Consider the following 19536-nt stretch of genomic DNA (forward strand, 5'->3'; position numbering starts at 1 on the left):
TGGGAGAGGGAGAAGCAGGCTTCCCGCCGAGCAGGGAGCCCGATGCGGGGCTCGATCCCAGGACCCTGGGATCATGACCTGAGATGAAGGCAGACACTTAACGACTGAGCCACCCAGGCGCCCCCATATAATCATTTATATTTCTGTTAGCAGTTTTAAGATTTTCATACTTTTATACTAAAAATAATTTTTTGTTTCTAAAAAAAGGAAGTTATGTGTAAAGATGGGTCTTTAGGCTATTAAAATGAAATAAAATAGTTAATTTTCTTAGGAACTAGCAAAATTTGACTTCACTCAGATAACTAACAAGGAGAACCCACAAATATTTAACAGTAGAACTGTCAGGAACAGATAATAATTTGAAACTGAAAAGTCCGTTTTAGATTTATTAAAGTACTTACTTTATCATTAAGTCTAGAGAAGTCAGTGTATCTTCTGAAAACTACCCAACTTTCTTCTGGGGTTTTCTTTACTAGTATTTTATATACCTATGCAGAGAGAGAGAGAGAGAGAGGTGAAAAAAAATGTATATAAAGATATTTAAAATTTCGAACCAAACCAAATATTTTTAAAACTTTTACTTGACAACCCAGGTCATAACAATTAGTATGTAAAAAATATCAGAAATCATTTGGGGCACCTGGGTGGCTCAGTCATTTAGCATCTGCCTTCAGCTCAGGTCATGATCCCAGGGTCCTGGGATTGAGCCCCACATCGGGCTCCTTGCTCAGCAGGGAAGTCTGCTTCTCCCTCTCCCACTCCCCCTGCTTGTGTTCCCTCTCTTGCTGTCTCTCTCTCTCTGTCAAAAAATAAATAAAAATCTTAAAAAAAAAAAGAAATCATTTGGAACATCAAATGTACAAATAATCAATGTAGGCACCAAAAGCAAGATTTGTTTCTTTTTCTTTTCTTTTTTAAAATATTTTATTTATTTATTTGACAGAGAGAGACACAGTTGCCCTGTGGAGTTGCTCTCTAGCCACAAGTGGCTACTGAAAACTTGAAATGTGACAAATCCTAACTGACATGTGCTTGAGTGTAAATACACACCAGATTTAAAAGACTGAGAACAAAAAAAAAAAGATGTAAAAATACTTCATTAAAATGGCTTTGGATTAAATAAAATATATTATTAAATATAATTTCATTTGTTCTTTTCACTTTTTTAAACATGGCTACAAGGAAATTTTAAATTACAAAGATGACTCACATTTGTGGCTCACCTAGTCTTACTGGATGCTGTAGAGAAGACTCATTGTTTAGGTACTAGATCATCCTTATTTTTCTTCCTTACAGACCTCTCTTTCAGCTTTTTTTTTAAAAAATATTTTATTTATTTATTTGACAGAGAGAGAGAGAGCGCAAGCAGGGGAAGCAGCAGAGGGAGAGGGAGAAGCAGGTTCCCCGCTGAGCAGGGATCCTGACATGGGGCTCGATCCCAGGACCCTGGGATCATGACCTGAGCCGAAGGCAGCCGCTTAACCAACTGAGCCACCCAGGACCACTCTCTTTCAGCTTTTAAGGGGGAGAATCAGCAAGGGTTAAGGATGACTCCTTTAGCTTTGAAGTAAATATAAATAATTCATCTTTGTAACATATAAAGATGAGGAAGATTATTTGGATATCCTTTAAAGTCTGCAGAAAGTCCTTATCTAAGATAATTGTAAAGGGGATACTAATGAAACATTCTTTTTAGGAGTTACTAATAGAAACAAAAGGAATAACCTGACTTCAAAACGTTTGAGTATGAATAACTGATGCATAATAAAAGTCAACTTCATATGATAATAAGGTTTATCTACACATAATCCATATTGACTTTATTTTCCTGTTTTAAAAAATGAATCCTCCTTTCAAGTTTTTCTCCAGTGGCCCCTGAGCACTCCTATTTCTCTAGTAAAGACAAAGTACAGATTTTTGTGTTTTATCTTCTCTAGAAAGCTCTCCTATGTTTCTACTTGTATAAGTAGTGCTTTCAATGAAAAGTTTATGGACACTACTGATCATTCCCTCTTCTATGTTCTAACAGTAGTTATGGTTTCTACTCTTTACTGGAAACTTAGTATATACTACTTTGTGCTTTTTATATAGCCCTTATTATAGGATTTTTAAGTAAATTATGCAGGAGCACACACCTAATTACAGAATACATACAGAAAAGCACAAAAATCATTAGTATACAACTTGATGAATTTTCATAAAACAAACACACTCATGTAACTAGTACCAAGTACAAGAAACAAAACATTACCACTTGAAGAAGCCCACCTCATGGCTCCTTCCCAAACTGACTTATCACCCCTCCTAGTCACTTTTGTTCTTAAACACTTTTCAAAGGCTTGACACGCTAATGACAAGAACTTACCAGTCATTCCTAATATTTTATTCAGTTAAGAGCTCAATTCAAAGAAATATACCTAAAAAAAAATTATCTTACAAACCTAAGACTCCCTAACGTGTATATTCAGCTCAGACCTCTCCCCTAAACTCAACTTATATTTACATACACATACATAATACATAAGCTTGGGACACACATGCACATATATACACACACCTGACATCTCCATTTTGATGTCTACTAGACATCTCAAGCCTAGCATGTCCAAAAACAAATCCTGATCTTGCCCTCAAAACCTGCCACCGAATTAAACAGCAACCCTACTGTTCACCCAAAAACTTTGGGATCATCGTTGATTTCTCTTTATCCCACATCTAAAGGTTTTACCTTCAAAATATCCCCAGAATCTGATCACTTCTTAGGACTTCTTCCACCACCCTGTCCACACCACCATCATGTCTTCCGTGGATTACTGTAAGAACTTAATACTTCCTGTTTCCATTCCTTCCTCCACAAAATCTAGTCTTAACTCAGCAGCCAGATGAGTCTTTAAACCTTAAGTCAGATCATGTAACACTTCCTTTAAAACCTTTTCAAAGATTGCCATCTTGTGCAGAGTAAAATCTAATGGCCTTACAATGGCCTACATGCTCTACCTGATCTGTGTGTCACACTCCCTTGTCTTTACCTGTTATTTCAGTTCTTACACCTTTCCCCATGGCTGCTTCTGCTGTCAGCCACAAGGGCCTCTGCGTTGTCTCACCTGTCAGGAAGGTTCTTCCCCCAGATATTCTCGTGGCTCATTGCCTCTTAGTGCTAACATCTTTTCTGTGAGGCCACGACTGACAATGTTATTTAAATTGCAACTCCAGTTGCGGGGAAACTATCTCCCTTCACTCTTTTATTTCTCTTTATACCACTTACCACCTATGACATACCAGCATTTTAAAATGCTTACTCATCTATCATTCATTCATTCGAGTTGCTGTACCGCTATTACCTAAAAGAGTGCATGACACACAATAGGTACCCCCAACATGAATTAAATGAATAAATGAATAGTAATAACTTCATACCCGTTATTTACTTCTTCCTCTAAAGTGTTATTTTTTTTTCAAGATTTTATTTATTTGAGAGAGAGAGAATGAGAGATAGAGAGCACGAGTGGGAAGAGGGTCAGAGGGAGAAGCAGACTCCCCGCTGAGCAGGGAGCCCAATGTGGGACTCGATCCCGGGACTCCAGGATCATGACCTGAGCCGAAGGCAGTCGCTTAACCAAATGAGTCACCCAGGCACCCCCTCTAAAGTGTTTTTAGACTTTATGTATAGCTGCCTTAAATTTGCCTATGAACTTGTATTTTCACACACATCATTTCAATGAATGCTCATCCAGCATAAGGTAGGTCAATGTAAGAAAATGGGCCACCAGTTTATCATAATTTCCAAAAAAAGTCAGGTCCATGCAAATTTCCCATCACATCATCAGTCTTATGATAATTTAACTCTAAAGATGTCTCTCTTCATAAAATATCTCAGTTGTACATAGATGCTAAAAATCAACAAAATATTAACAAATTGCATTAAACAACACATTGTAAGGATCATTCACTATAATCAAGTGAGATTTATTCTGGGGATGCAAGAATGGTTCAACATTTGCAAATCAGTGTGATATAGCACATCAACAACATGAAGGATAAAAATCATATGATCACTTCAATAGATGCAGAAAAAGCATCTGACAAAATTCAACATCTATTCATGATAAAAATTCTCAACAGAAAAGGTTTAGAAAAAAACGTGCCTCAACATAATAAAGCCCATATATGAAAAACCCAGAGCTAACATCATACTCAATGGTGAAAAACAGAGCTTTTCCTCTAAGATCAGGAACAAGACAAGAATGTCCACTCTTGTCACTTTAATTCAACAAAGTACTAGAAGTGCTAGCCACAGCAATCAGAGAAAAAGAAACAATGGTAAGGAAGAAGTTAAATTGTCACTATTTGCAGATGAAATGATACAGTATGCAGAAAACCTTAAAGATTCCACCAAAAAACTACTAGAAGTAATAAATCCTGTAAAGTTGCAGGATACAATATTAAATACACAGAAATTGGTTGGGTTTTTTTTTTTTTGGTTGTGTTTCTATATACTAATAACAAAGTAGCAGAAAGAGAAATTAAGAAAACAATTCTATTTACAATTGTGCCAAACAGAATAAAATACCTAGAAATAAGAAGTTAAAGACTTGAATTTTGAAAACTATAAAACACTGAGGAAAGAAATTAAAGACAACACAAATAAATGGAAAGATATTCCATGCTCATGAACTGAAAGAATTAATGGTGTTAAAATGTCCATACTACCTAAAGCTATCTACAGATTCAGTGCAATCCCTATCAAAATACCAATAGCATTTTCCACAGAACTAGACCAAATAATCCTAAAATTTGTTTAGAATCACAAAAGACTCTGCATGGTCAAAGCACTTTGAGAAAGAACAAAACTGGAGGTATCACAATTCCAGATTTCAAGATATACTACAAAGCTGTACTAATCAAAACAAATAGTACTGGCACAAAAATAGACACACAAACCAACAGAACAGAATAGAGAGCCCAGAAATAAACCCATGCTTATACAGTCAATTAATCTATGACAAAGGAGGCAAGAATATACAATGGGAAAAAGATAGTCTCTTCAATAAATGGTGCTTGGAAAACTGGACAGCAACATGTCAAAGAAAGAAACTGTATCACTCTCTAAGACCTTACACAAAAATAAACTCAGAACGGATTAAAGCCCTAAATGTGAGACCTGAACCCATAAAAAAAGAGAACACATGCAGTAATTTTTCTGACATCAGCCTTAGCAACATTTTTCTAGATATGTCTCTTGAGGCAGGGGAAATAAAAGCTAAAACAAACTATTGGGACTACATAAAAATAAGAAACTTTTGCAAAGCAAAGGAAACCATGAAAAAAAAAACCTAAAAAACAACCTACTGAATGAGAGAAGATATTTGCAAATGATGTATCTGATAAGGGGTTAATATCCAAAATATATAAAGATCCACACCAAGAAAACCCACAAATAATCCAATTAAAAATGGGCAGAGGACTTGAATAGACATTTTTTCCAAAGAAGACATACAGATGGCCAACAGACAAAAGAAAAGATGATCAACATCACTAATCATCAGGGAGATGCAAATCAAAACCAGAATGAGATAGCACTTTATATCTGTCAGAGTGGCTAAAATAAAAAAAGATAAGGAATAACAAGTGTTACCAAAGATGTGGAGAAAAAGCAACCCTATACACTGTTGGTGGGAATGTAAATTTGATGCATCCACTGAGGAAAACAGTATGAAGTTTCCTCAAAAAATTAAAAACAGAAAAAAATAGAAAAAAAAATAAAAAAATTAAAAATAGAATTACCATATGATCCAGTCATTCCACTTCCGGGTATTTACCCAGAGAAAATGAACACACTAATTCAAAAAGGTATTTGCACCCCTAGGTTTCCTGCAGCATCATTTACAATAGCCAAGATATGGATGTAACCTAAGTGTCCACTGATAGATGAATGGAAAAAGAAAATGTGGTGTGTGTACACACATACACACACATACACACTGGAGTATCATGCAGCCACAAAAAAGGATGAGATCTTGCCATCTGCAACAACATGAATAAACCTAGAGGGTATAATGTAAGTGAAATAAGTCAGAGTGAGAAAGACAAATACCGTATGATTTTACTCATATGTGGAATCTAAAAAACAAAACAAATAAACAAAAAGCAGAATCAGATCTGTAAATACAGAGAACAAACTGGTGACCGTCAGAGGAAGGGGGTAGGGGAAAGTGCAAAATGGGTGAAGGGGAGTGGGAGATACAGGACTTCAGTTATGGATGAATAAGTCATAGGGAAAAAAGGTACAGCAGAGCAAAAATAGTCAGTGATACTGCAATAGCGTTATGTGGTGACAAAGGGTAGCGACACCTACAGTGAGCATAGCATAATGTATAGAGAAGGGGAATCACTATGTTGTATACCTGTAACATTGTGTGTCAAATATACTTAGATAAAAAACTTTTTAAAAATTAAACATTTCCCTAAAGACAACAAAAATTATCTCAACAATTGTTTTCTCAGAGGTCCTTCTATACTGCTTGTAGGCTTACAGCATGAAATATTGAACTAAACATAAAAACTTTACATCAAGAAAATCCAAGAGGAAGAACAAACTATTTCAATTATAAGAATTTAGCAAGGTCTCTGGATACATAAACACACATTGATACATAAGACCAAAATATATAAACTAGCAATGAATAAACAGAAAACAGAACAAAGTATCAAGAACATCAAACAACATACATACTTGGAAATAAATCTAACTAGAGGGCCCCTGGCTGGCTCAGTTAGTAGAGTATGTGACTCTTAATCTCAGGGTCATGAGTTCAAGCCCCACATTGGGTATAGAGATTACTTAACAAAAAACAAAAAACAAAAAACCTCTAACTAAAAAACCTAAGACCTCCGCTCTGAAAACTACAAAAGGACGTTAAAGACTTCAGTAAATGGATTAGGTTTAGATTCAGAGACTCAGTATTGTAAAATGTCAGATCTCTTTAGATCAGTCTATAGAGTCAATATAATCCCAGAACAAAGAGTCAAGGATAGCCAAGACAATTCTGAAGAACAACAAAGCTAGATTACTTAAGCTAGCAGGTATCAAGGCCTCTCATAATGCATTAGTAATTAAAGACAATGTGGAATTGGCAAATGAGGGAAAAATGGAACACAGAAACAAACCCATATATTTAAATGGTTGCCTGATTTATGACATAGGCAACAGTGCAAATGTAGAGAGAGTGTTTTTTTCAATAAAAGCCTGATTACTTGATCCCATATGGAGGGAAAAAAAGTATCTTAACCCTTGTTTCACACCATGGACAAAAATCAATTCCAGTGAGTTTACAGATCTAAATGTGGAAGGTCCAACAAGAAAGCTTTTAGAAGAAAACATAGGACAACATCTTTGTAAGCTGGGAGTAATTTTAAAAAGTGCTAACCATAAAAGAAAAATTAATAAATTGGACTATATTAAAACTATAAATTTTTGTTTATCTTATGCATCATTAAGTGAAAAGGCAAGCCACAGGGATTATCATACATTGTGACTATTATCAAAGAGATAATGTTAGAGTCACAATGTATGCTCTAACAAAGAATTTGTCCAAAATGCATAGAAAATTATAAATCAAAGTGGGAAAAACTCTTTCAAAGAAAAATGAATAAAGGTCTTGAACAGACACTTCACAAAAGAGAATATCCAATGGCCCAAAAAGTCTTCAATTTAATTAGTCAATAAAAATGCAAATGAAGACCACAATGTGATATGACTCTCCCCACCGGGATAGAAAATAATAGTGAAAAAGATGAAAAAATACCACATGTTGGGCAGGTGTGGAGTGACTGGAACACTCATACACTGCTTAAAGGAGTATAAACTAGTACAACTACTCTGACACATTGTTCGTATCTTTTAAAGCTAGGTATATGATCCAGCAATTTTACTCCTAGGCAGATGTAAAACAGAAATGTGTTAATGTGTTTAATGAGTGATAAATACTAAAAAGTTCATAGCAGTAGCATTTGTAAGAGCCCAAACTAGAAGTTATCCATATGTTCTTCAACAGTACAACAGATAAATTGTAGTATATTCACATAGAGGAATACTATCAGTAATAAAAGTGAGCTACCTACAATCACATGCAAGATTAAGGATGGATCTTACAAACACAATGCTGGAGACCATAACCAAGAGTACATATTCTGTAATTCCATTTGCATAAAGTAGAAAAATAGGCAAAATTAATGCAGGCTATCAGGAGAGTGGGTATTGACTGACAGAGAGCATGGTGGGGGGCTGCTTTTTGGATGCTGGTAATGTTCTGTTTCTTGATCTGTGTGCTAGTTTCACGGATGTGTCTGGTTTGTGAAAATTCATTCAAGTAAAATGAAGTTTACTATAGCATGACAGAATTTACAGGTGTAAAATCTACTCGAATTTTATGTTCAAGAAATTATAAGACAGGTAACAATTTAACTCATATATAGAACACAGGTTAGTCAATTTTTCACTTTCTACTGATGTACAGCAGAAGTCAATACTCACAGTAAATTTAGCTCTTTCTTCCATCACTTCATAACCTAGTATAGTAGGTGTAGAAGGTCTATCTTCCAAATATACTGTTTCAGGATTTTGTTCCTCACTTTCTCTTGGTCTAGCAGAATACTCAATGGAAGAATCTGCACCTGTAAATTTAGTCCTAATGAGGGGACTGCTACAGACAGATGAAGTACTATCCATTTGATCGGGTACACTTGTCTGTTTAAAATTACCCATATTTGAGTCCTCTAACTGGCCTCTGGAAGAGTTTGAGCTTGTTGAGATACTCCCAAAAGAAGAACTTCTTTGGTTTCTGTTGGTTGCAAAACTGGAAGCAGAGTTCCCTATGGGCATAGGAACTGGGACATAAGGAGTTGCCATCTTCTTTTGGCCTTTGCAAAAATCCTGCACAATGCTGAGTCCAAACACTCAGAGAACAACTAATATGAAATCCATTATTTTCTTCTTAGGAATTCACTATCTAAAAACGAGAAGAACATGTTGATAGGTTAGTCTTTAATTTGGAGTATTATCCAAAAAAACCTCAGAATGTTCACATCCATTTCTTTTGATTTTGTGACACTCCATTACTTCGTTTGGAATGAAAACACACCTCAAACCTCTTCATTTAATCCCAAGATATCATCTCTAAGGATTCCCATTTGCAAGGTAAAGAGAGCAGAATTACTCCACACTCTTTTTCTTGACCTTCATATTACATGTCATCCTTTTTAATCTTCACTTTCTTTCCTTGTGATAGATTTCTGTAATGTTCATTTTAATCTGATATCATCTATACATTAGAGTTGGGAACAGGAAGAGTGGTAAAGACTTTCTGAAGCTTTATTGTCTACTTAGGGTCCTGACAGCTCCCCATACAGTACAAGGAGGGAAGGAGGGGAGAAAAGAAAGGGAGAATTATTCACATTTCCTTTTAATTAGTGAAACTCTAAAGAATTACCCAGAGTAGTAACAGTGAACCACAAGCTTAGATGCTACAAGGTAAATATCAATTGTTCTTAAGGTAAGTTTATTAAACCCAGGATCAAATGTATTTGAAAAAAAGTGGTCAAATTAAATTAATCAAGTAAGACCCAAACTTACATCCAACAAGATGAAATGATTGAAAGTTAAAATGTTCTTCATAGTTTCCAGATCATCAGCAATGCTACTATGCCAGAAACTGAGGGAACTTAACAAATCCTTATCACTCATACCCAGTAATCCCTGTTGTCAAAAGGACTGGTTTATCTTGTCTCAGAATCTCATAGTTATACAATGAAGAAAAGGTTTACCACCAAGTTGTTAAATAATAAACTAAGAAATTGTAATAACTACAGAGCTGTGAAATGGCACATAACAAGGGGGGCCTGCCTATCTTAACTACATCTAGGCAACTCTGCTGGTGAGAAAGGTAGGCACAGAGCCGCCCGGACTTGGAAAGATGCTGAAGTAAGATTTTTTTAATCCAGCACGTGGCTCTCGGCAACCTTCCTCATCATCAAAGATTCAAGAAACTTGAACTGCTGATTCACTGCTCCTCGGTTCTGCTTGGTGGCCTCCCCCCAAAAGAAGTAAATAAAAGTCTGAAATCTTATCCTTTTCAAGGCCTGTGGGATAGCCCTGCCCTTGCCACCCAACTACCTGAGGCCCCAGGGCTGGGGAGAGAGGACGCGTATCAATACAATCACTGACGTGCAAAGCCGTGAGCGCTACCCAAACTTTTAAGAAAATGTATTGGGATCATTAATAGCGTCTTCACTTTTGCCTTAGCATGGAGATGCTCCAAGGACTAACATCTTCGTCCTACACTGGAAAAGCTCGGTCAGGTGAGGTGGCCCGAGCCTGAGCAACGCGGTAGGAGAGAGAAGTGGGTGGCGAGAGAAAAGTGGAGAAACCCAGGCGCAGCTCGACCCTAGGAGCGCCGGGTCGGTGTCAGAGCAGTCCACGGGTCTTCGGCTCAGTGGACGGGGAGACCCTCTGCTCCCGGGGCTCCCAGGAGCCCCAAGACGGAGCCACCTCCGCCGCCCGGTGCGAGGCCAGCGCCTCCCACACGCTCGGCGGAGTCTGCGGTGGCCTGAGGATGGCCCGGAGGCTCCCGCGGGGCCCCTCCACCCTCCGGTGGAGTCCGCCCGCCGCCCGCCAGCCACGGGGGTGCAGGTGTCACTCGCATGAGCGCCCAGAACAGCGCCCGCTGCCTTGTCCCTACCTCAGCCCACTCCGCGATTCCGTTTGAGCGCACTTCCCTGTGACGGTTAAATCCGACCCTCCTTAACTGCAGCTTTTCCTCTCCACCCACAGGACCAAGAAGTCTCACGTGACTTTCCGCCCCCAAAGCAGCGGCTCCCAGCCTCAGCCGGGTTCTACCCTGGCCGTCCGGCCCCGGATCCTAGCGAGGTGGAGGGTGGGGCCAAGCCCGGCCGCCTCTCCCGGAAGTGACGTCACGCAAGGGCGATTTTTTTTTTTTTTTTCTTCCCTCCCCGCTCAATAACCCCCCAACCCCAGAGGCGCGGACTGGAGTTGTCCTGACAGGGCTCTTTGGCAGCCGGGTTGGGCCTTGTTTTGTGGTGAGAATTCTGCCTTCTCTGCCCTAGCTTTATTTTTATAAACTAACTGAGAAATGGGGGTTAAAACTCCCAGTTTGTCGCACAGGTGATCAGAAGATTACAGTTCCTAGGAAGAACTACGGCCAGCACTGGTCCAGGCTCTGCTTTGCATCATGGGACTTGTAGTCGTCACTAACTTGGGCTGGTTCTAGTAGATTATAGATTGTTTTCTAGAATTAGCGCTTTAAGGGATGACAATAGATTCTAAGATTGGGAAGACAGAACACTGCACTTAAGCTTATTCGCCCTATCATTGGCAGATAATTGAAATTGCTGAGTGGTATTGTTTGTTTTTTTACAGCCCAGGGAGCAGTTTTATCTCAAATGATACAATATTAGGCTTGTTAGACTTGCACATCTGAAGACCTGTAAAGTTACCGGGAAAGCTGTTTTTTGATAGTCAAATACCAAAATTTAGACAGTTTACAGGGTTGTTTATCATTAGAATTGTGCATTTTGATTTAAAGATCATCCCATGATTTCTAAGGCTTTGGAACATTCCCAAGACTGGGAAAAATTGATAGTTGTAATTTCAAAATGAGCATAGGAAGATAATCTGGTTTGTGGCATAATAATGGTTTTGGTTGATGATATTGCCCTTCTTGTGTGAGTGAGACATAAAAAGAGAATTTTGTGGAAACAGTGGACTAAAACATGAGGTAGTTTTCAGTTCAGAGTTGGCAATCTTTTATTTAAAAAAAAAAAGATGTTCAGTTCATTTTCTGTAAGTAAAATCTAGACATTTATCTATACCAAGTAGTCTGCAAGATAAAGAATATATATACTATCTATACCCTGTATGCTCCTTTCAATAATTTGTAAAGGAAGTTCTTCTTGGACAATTTCAACTTTTCTAGATCCTTCCTCCTCCTAACTGTGGTATTTGTACACTTCTGTCTCTTGAAAGTTTAATTTGCCTTGGCTTCCTTGATATTGGACTATCACGTTTTCCTCATTATAACTATCTTTTGCTACCACCTGCAGCTCTGTCCACAAGTGAAGGAAATACTCCAAGGCTCATTTTTTTCTTTCTTTTCTCTCTATATCCTTGCCACTTCAAGACCAAGAGTTTTTAAAGTTGAGGTATAATTTACATATCACATTACATTAGCTTTAGGTGTGAAACATAATTATTTGACATTTGTATATATTGAGAAAATGCTCATCACGATAAATCTAGTTAACATCTGTCACCATACATAGTTCCAGAAGTTTTTTCATGTGATGAGGACTGTAAGATTTACTTTCTTAGCAATTTTCAGATATTCAGTCAATACAGTAGTATGAACTATAGTTGCCATGCTCTACATTATATCCTCATAACTTACATAGTTTATAACTAGAAGTTTGTACCTTTTGACCCCTTTATTCATTTTGCTCACCTCCACTTCTGGCAACCACCAATCTATTCTCTGTATCAATGAGCTTGTTTTGTTTTTGTTTTTTTAAATTCCATATATAAGTGAAATCATATGATATTTGTCTTTCTTTTTTTTTTTTCCTAGGCAAAGAACTTTATTAACCTTGTTTCAAACTTTATTCCCAGGCTTCTTCAGCTTAATTAGCTGCAAAGAATGAATTGTGTATAAGCAAAAACTGAAAAGAACTGTAGTGTCCAAGGGGCTTGGGCTTAAAAATATTAGAGATCTAGATTTTATCAGATCCATGAACAAAATTTTAAAAAGCAGTCATAATATAAAATAGCAGCTCCCAGTAACTTCTTCAAGTTTTATGTTCTTCAGAAGTTGACTCAATTCAGTTTGCTTCATTCTTGGAAGCTTCATCAAAATTCTCCACAAGATCTGGAACTTCATTATCATCATCCTCTCCGGTAGCAAGTGGTGCTTTTCCATCCACAGATTGTTTGGGCAGAGCTTCAGCCAGTCTTCTTAAACTAGTCAGACTGTCTGCACCAAGTTGGTTTAAGATACTGGGTAGCATTTCTGTCAGCTGCTTTGTCTCAGCATGGCCTGTAATGGTGAAAGTGTTCGCTGCCAGTGATGCCTGAACTTTGGGGTTGTTAAAATGGATCACTGTTCCTTGGTTTGTGAACATATTCACTTCTTCAATACCAGAGATATTGTTTACCCCTAACTTCTTTAAGGAGAACTGAAGTTTTTTATCATCTGCTGTAGCCGTTCTACGAACCACCTTCTTCTTTCGGCGAGCAGTTCCTTTCCCACCAATGCGCACTTGTGCTTGCAGTTTGGCGAGTTTCTCCTGGTTCATGATAGTTTCTTTCATCTTGTTGGAGCAGAAATGGGATCGTGCGGGGGAATGGGGTTGGTGCTCAGGGGGTTTCGGACGGACCAGCTGAGATTAGGTGCATGCACGCGGGGACGCAGGATGGCAGCTAAAGCGATATTTGTCTTTCTGTGACTTATTTCACTTAGTGTAATGCCTTCTAGGTCCATCCATGTTTTCACAAGTGACAAGATTTCATTCTTTTTTATGGCTGTGTAGTATTGTGTGTGTGTGTGTGTGTGTGTGTGTGTATGTGTATATGTATATGTATATATAAACATCTTCTTTATCCATTCGTCTATTGATAGACATTTAGGTTGTTTCCAAATCTTGGCTATTGTAAATAATGGTGCAGTGAACATGGGAGTACATATATCTTTTTGAATTAGTGTTTTTGGTTTTCTTTGGATAAATACCCAGAAGTGGAATTTTTGGGTTATATGGTAATTCTATTTTTAATTTTTCTAGGAACCTCCGTACTGTTTTCCACAGCGGCTGCACCGATTTACATTCCCACCAACAGTGCATGAAAGTTCGCTTTTCTCCACATCCTCACCAACACTTGTTATTTCTTATCTTTTTTTTAAAATGATGAATGAGTTAGTTTAATTTATTTTTTTTAAGTAATCTCTATACCCAGTGTGTGGCTCGAACTCACAACCGCAAGATCAAGAGTTGCATGCTGTATTGACTGAGCCAGCCAGGCATCCCTATTTCTTGTCTTTTTGATAATAGCCATTCTGACAAGTGTGCGGTGGGTGATATCTCATTGTGGGTTTTTTTTAATTTTTTAGAAAAATTTTAAGTTTTTATTTAAATTCCAGTTAGTTAACATGTAGTGTAATATTAGTTTCAGTTATACAATACAGTGATTCAACACTTCCATGTAACACCTAGTGCTCATCACAAGTGTACTCCTTAATCCCCATTACTATTTAACCCATCTCCCCAATCCCCTGCACTCATTGTGGTTCCGCAATCCCCTGCACGCATTGTGGTTTTGATTTGCATTTCTCTGAAGATGAGTGACAGTTGAATATTTTTGCATAAGCCTATTGGCCATCCATATGTCTTCTTTGGAAAAATGTCTATTTAGATCCTCTGCCCGATTTTTAATTGGATTTTTTGTTGTTGTTATTGAATTGTATGAGTTCTTTGTATATTTTGGATATTAACCCCTTATCAGGTCCCACATGATTTACAAATCTTTTCTCCCATTCAGGAGGTTGCCTTTCATTTTATTGATAATTTCCTTTGCTCTTTAGAAGGTTTTTCGTTTGATATAGTCCCACTTGCTTATTCTTGCTTTTGGTGCCTTTGCTTTTGAGGCTGGATCCAAAAAAAATCATTGCCAAGACCCAGGTCAGGGAGCTTACCACCTTTGTTTTCTTTGAGGAGTTTTATGGTTTCAGGTTTTACATTCAAGTCTCTAATCCATTTTGAGTTAATTTTTGTGTATGGTGTAAAGATAGTAGTCTAGTTTTATTCTTGTACATGTGGCTGTCCAGTTTTTCCAACACCATTTATTGAAGAGACTCTCCTTGCCCCATCTTATATTCTTGGTTTCTTTGTTATAACTTAATTGACTGTGTATTTATGGGTTTATTTTTGGGCTCCTGAACAACTTTAATAATCAAGAAAGAATGACCTGTGGTTGTCAGAGTGAAAGTTACATTTTGACGGAGAATATGTAATGGCTAGTCTCTATGGAATATTTTAGTTAATTTTGGATGACTCTGTATAGTGTACACAATCAAATGGCACTGTATACATTTTAATTTGTAGAGTAACAGTAGACCATTTTTATGTCCTTTATTTTAATTTTATGTAAAATATATACATTTAGCAGGATATTTTGAGCCAACTCTAGGAACAGTTTTATACAATGATATATAGATACTGGTAATGGTGGGGGGAAGGGTTTGGGGAGAGAGGGAAGAATGGTAAAACAAGAAACAAAAAAACAAAACAAAAAAAACAGAAGAAAAGTATGTGCCACATACTTAGGCAGACATCTCTTGAGGTGGCTTCCTAGAGTCCCGCATTTGCCCCTTCCCTGGAACTGGTGGTCTGTCTTCTATAAGGCTGGGCCCCTGGTGGCCATGTTTGTAATGCATTAGTCTTAAAACAAATGTTTTTTGTCACAGTTAATTGTACCTGAGGAGGATATTTGACCTAAATTGTGTCCAAAGGATGCTCTCTCCTAGGAATTAAAAGGGGTGGGAGAAAGATACAGACTGGCAGTCACAGGAGGTAAAGGCAGATAAAGAAAATTTTGTGATAAGAAGGTCAATAAAGTCCCACTGCTGAAGTCACTGGAGTTGATCTGGTCCTTCCCCATTCTTGACTTTTACCTGGAGTTATGAGATACCCTAGTGTACTTGCAGTAGATTTGCTTTTTGCTTAAACCTAGCCAGAGTTTGTTCTTCTTATAACCAAAAGTACAACTACTACAGCAGGTTGGAAGGAGGCAAACTGAATATGAATTTTAAAAGCCGATAAAATGTAAACATTCCTTCTCAGTGACTTATAATAACTAAAATAATATAAAAAGCAACTCCTTTTCAGTTATTGTTTTGTTACACTCTCACGGCTTCCCTAATTTGTGTATGTTGTTTTCCACAGGTGGTGTTTCTGTGATTTCATGTTCAACTACCTTCTTCCACTCCCCGTTCTGTATTCCCTTTGCCTTCATGTTCAGGATCTGTAATCTACCGGCCTTCTCTTTTTCTCACTGCCATGAAATTGGAAGGGTCCAAAGAAAGAACCACAGGTGACCTATTCTTAAAGTAACAGGTGGTGACCAAAGCAGTGACAGGGGAACACTGACAGCCAACTTTATTGCAATTAACCTGTGACCTTTGCAGTTTCCTAAATCCATGGTAGGAATTATATGGCGTTTGTAATGGTATAGAGAAGACACTGTTCAGTACTCCTACCATTGATTCGTGACTTCCACCCATCAAATTACATAAGGAAAATTTTGAAAGCATATGTGGAAATTATACTGGAAATACAAAAAAGAGATCAAATTCTTTCACAAAATCACATTACAATTTTAGAATTGAAAGAGAGCAAGAAGATCATGGAGATAAGCCTCTATTTTAGAGCTAAGACTGCTGAGGAGAACAGAGGCTCAAAGATCTGCCTATAATCACGGAGCCAGTGAATCCTTGAGTCCCAAACTAGTAAGCTTCTCACCACACATAATAATAAGACACCCTTTCCTGAACACCTCTATGCTTTTATGTCCTAATGTCTTCCAGCCTCTCAATAGTGTCTTGCCTCTGGTATATTCTCAAGTAACATTTGATATCTGGGAAGTCTTCTTGGATTTTATGCGTGAGAAGGCCTGCATTGGGCCTTTAAGAGTTGGTAGGAATTGGGTAAGTAGAGAAGGGTTACAGGGCACACCAGGCAGAATCAAAGACTTGAGAGAAAACATAACAGAGTGTAGGGTGTTGTGGGTCAGTGAGGAGACCAGCCTGATTGGGTTGAAGGGTGTGTAGCTGGAAGTAGAAAGATGAGCTCCTATTCATTCCTCAAATTGTCTCAGATACAATCTCATCAGTAATGTCTATCTGATAGAATTAGGTAAAGTACCTCCTCAATGATCCTATTGTATTTGGTATGTGAATGGAGGCAATTATCACATTATACAGTGGGTACTGATTTATGTGTGCAACATAAGGGCCAGGATCATAAATTAGACATCTGTGTGCTGATAGTACCTTATATTGTACCCGAATAAGGCAAGTACTTCATGTATAGTCCCCGTGATTACTATTTTTTTTTTAACCTGGCCCACTTTACTTATTCACATTTCCTATAAAATCCCTTTAGACATTTGTTTTTTCAACTCCTAGTTTAGAAAATAAAATTGAATTCTTTGGGTCAGCCTGTGAGCCCCTTCATGAACTGACTTCTGTTTCCTCCAGTTTAATTAATTAATCCACTAACCGGCTCTTTATTGAGTGCCTCTGACATGCAGTGACTCTCACAGTCCAGCCATATCCGTTATTTCCCGTTCTGAGCGCTTCGTTTTCTCTCTTGCTGGCATTTGTTGTTGCTTTTGCCTGGGAACCATCCACTTCTCTCGTCCCATTCCTGAGTCCCAGCTCTAGGTGACCTCCATTCTTGTCTTCATCCCTCTCAACCATGTCCTCACAGATGCCCGACAGGCGTCTGCTGAGCCGTCCTCGTATTGGATGTGGTTGTCCTCGTGTGTCTGTCTTCCTGACTAGAACGCACGTTTCTTGAGGCAGAGATCATGTCCTTCTTCTTCGCTGGTTGGCAGAAACTCTGGCATATGTGGGGTCACACTGAATGAATCAATGAATGAAAAGGTGTGAATAAAGGTTTCTTACTGGATCAGCTTGGTTTAATGTGAACAGACAAATGCATACATATTCTCAGTGGCATTTGGTTTCAAAGAAATACCACCTGCTCTGTGAAACAAAGTGAAGCAGCTCTGGTTAAGAGAAAGGGTTCCTTTGTTTGTTCAGAGTAATTTGTAAACTGCTGGACTAGATAGATAATTTCTAAGGTCACTGAGGATCTAATGTCATATAAATGTATGTGTATCATTTGAAATCTGAAGCAGATAACTGAATGGATATCACCGCCTTAGCAATGCTAAGATCTATAAGAGGCATTAGGCTGAGCAAAAATAAAATGGAAAAAAAAGAGAAAAAGCTAAACTCCTGAAATTCAACAGACCAATGAATTGATATTATTGTCCATTTAAGTCTTTATCTCAATTAAATTTGGGATATGTTCCAACTCCTGGTATAAACATGGGGGAAAGAATTCTGTTTTCTGAAGTCCTAGAGCCATGTCCCAACATCTCAGTATGTAAGAGATCCTTCTAAAAAAGATAAAAATGTTTTCAGGTGAAAAGTAAAGATTTGGGAGAAGTAGTAAGTCTCTAATACATCAGCACCAGGATTCCTGCTCATCTTGTAGGTGAGCTTCATTACCTCTTCATACCTCCAATTCCATCTGGGTTACCTCTGGTCTTTTGTTTGGATTACTTCCAACTTTTTTTCATCTGTAATGTGCAACAATAATAGTTTTTCCTCAGAGGGTTGTTGTGAAAAGTAAAGAGTCATCATGCTTTTTTTAAAAATTTTATTTTATTGTTATGTTAATCACCATACATTACATCATTAGTTCTTTTTAAATTTTATGGTTATGTTAATCACCATACATTACATCATTAGTTTTTGATGGAGTGTTCCATGATTCAATGTTTGCATATAACACCAGTGCTCCATTCAATACGTGCCCTCTTTAATACCCAGCACCAGGCTAACCCATCCCCCCACCCCCCTCCCCTCTAGAACCCTCAGTTTGTTTCTCAGAGTCCATAGTCTCTCATGGTTCATCTCCCCCTCCGATTTCCCCCCCTTCATTTTACCCTTCCTACTATCTTCTTTTTCTTTTTAACATATAATGTATTATTTGTTTCAGAGGTACACGTCTGTGATTCAACAGTCTTGCACAATTCACAGCGCTCACCATAGCACATACCCTCCCCAATGTCTATCACCCAGCCACCCCATCCCTCCCACCCCCCACCACTCCAGCAACCCTCAGTTTGTTTCCTGAGATTAAGAATTCCTCATATCAGTGAGGTCATATGATAGATGTCTTTCTCTGACTGACTTATTTCGCTCAGCATACTACCCTCCAGTTCTATCCACGTCTTTGCAAATGGCAAGATTTCATTCCTTTTGATGGCTGAATAATATTCCTGTGTGTGTGTGTGTGTGTGTATACATACCACATATATACACATATACATATATATATATATATATATACACATACCACATCTTCATTATCCATTCATCTGTCGATGGACATCTTGGCTCTTTCCATAGTTTGGCTGTTGTGGACATTGCTGCTATAAACATCGGGGTGCACGTACCCCTTCAGGTCACTACATTTGTATCTTTGGGGTAAATACCCAATAGTGCAATTGCTGGGTCATAGGGTAGCTCTATTTTCAACTGTTTGAGGAACCTCCATACTGTTTTCCAGAGTGGCTGCACCAACTTGCATTCCCACCAACAGTGTAGGAGGGTTCCCCTTTCTCCGCAGCCCCACCAACATCTGTCGTTTCCTGACTTGTTCATTTTAGCCATTCTGACTGGT

At 38.1% G+C, this 19536-nt stretch overlaps 1 protein-coding gene across 3 annotated transcripts in view; it reads right to left on the minus strand.

Annotated features, from left to right (window-relative positions):
- Positions 1 to 10934, minus strand: part of SNX16 (sorting nexin 16) — a 39173-nt gene extending 28239 nt beyond the window's left edge. Inside the window, exons 1-4 of one of the 3 annotated variants that reach the window (XM_025870778.2) lie at positions 10737 to 10934; positions 8761 to 9008; positions 8534 to 8673; positions 402 to 488 (exon numbers count right to left, since the gene is read on the minus strand). In XM_025870778.2, the coding sequence (XP_025726563.1) occupies positions 402 to 488; positions 8534 to 8673; positions 8761 to 8908 (375 nt within the window). In that variant the 5' untranslated portion in view covers positions 8909 to 9008; positions 10737 to 10934. Of the gene's footprint in view, positions 1 to 401; positions 489 to 8533; positions 9009 to 10736 lie in introns of all 3 variants that reach the window. The other 2 variants (XM_025870777.2, XM_025870779.2) reach the window with 2 other exon arrangements.
- Between the last annotated feature and the right edge of the window lie 8602 nt (positions 10935 to 19536).

The sequence above is a fragment of the Callorhinus ursinus genome, unplaced genomic scaffold (assembly GCF_003265705.2).
Source record: "Callorhinus ursinus isolate GAN/ISIS: 27379988/994484 unplaced genomic scaffold, GSC_fseal_2.0 scaffold5, whole genome shotgun sequence".
NCBI lineage: Eukaryota > Metazoa > Chordata > Mammalia > Carnivora > Otariidae > Callorhinus > Callorhinus ursinus.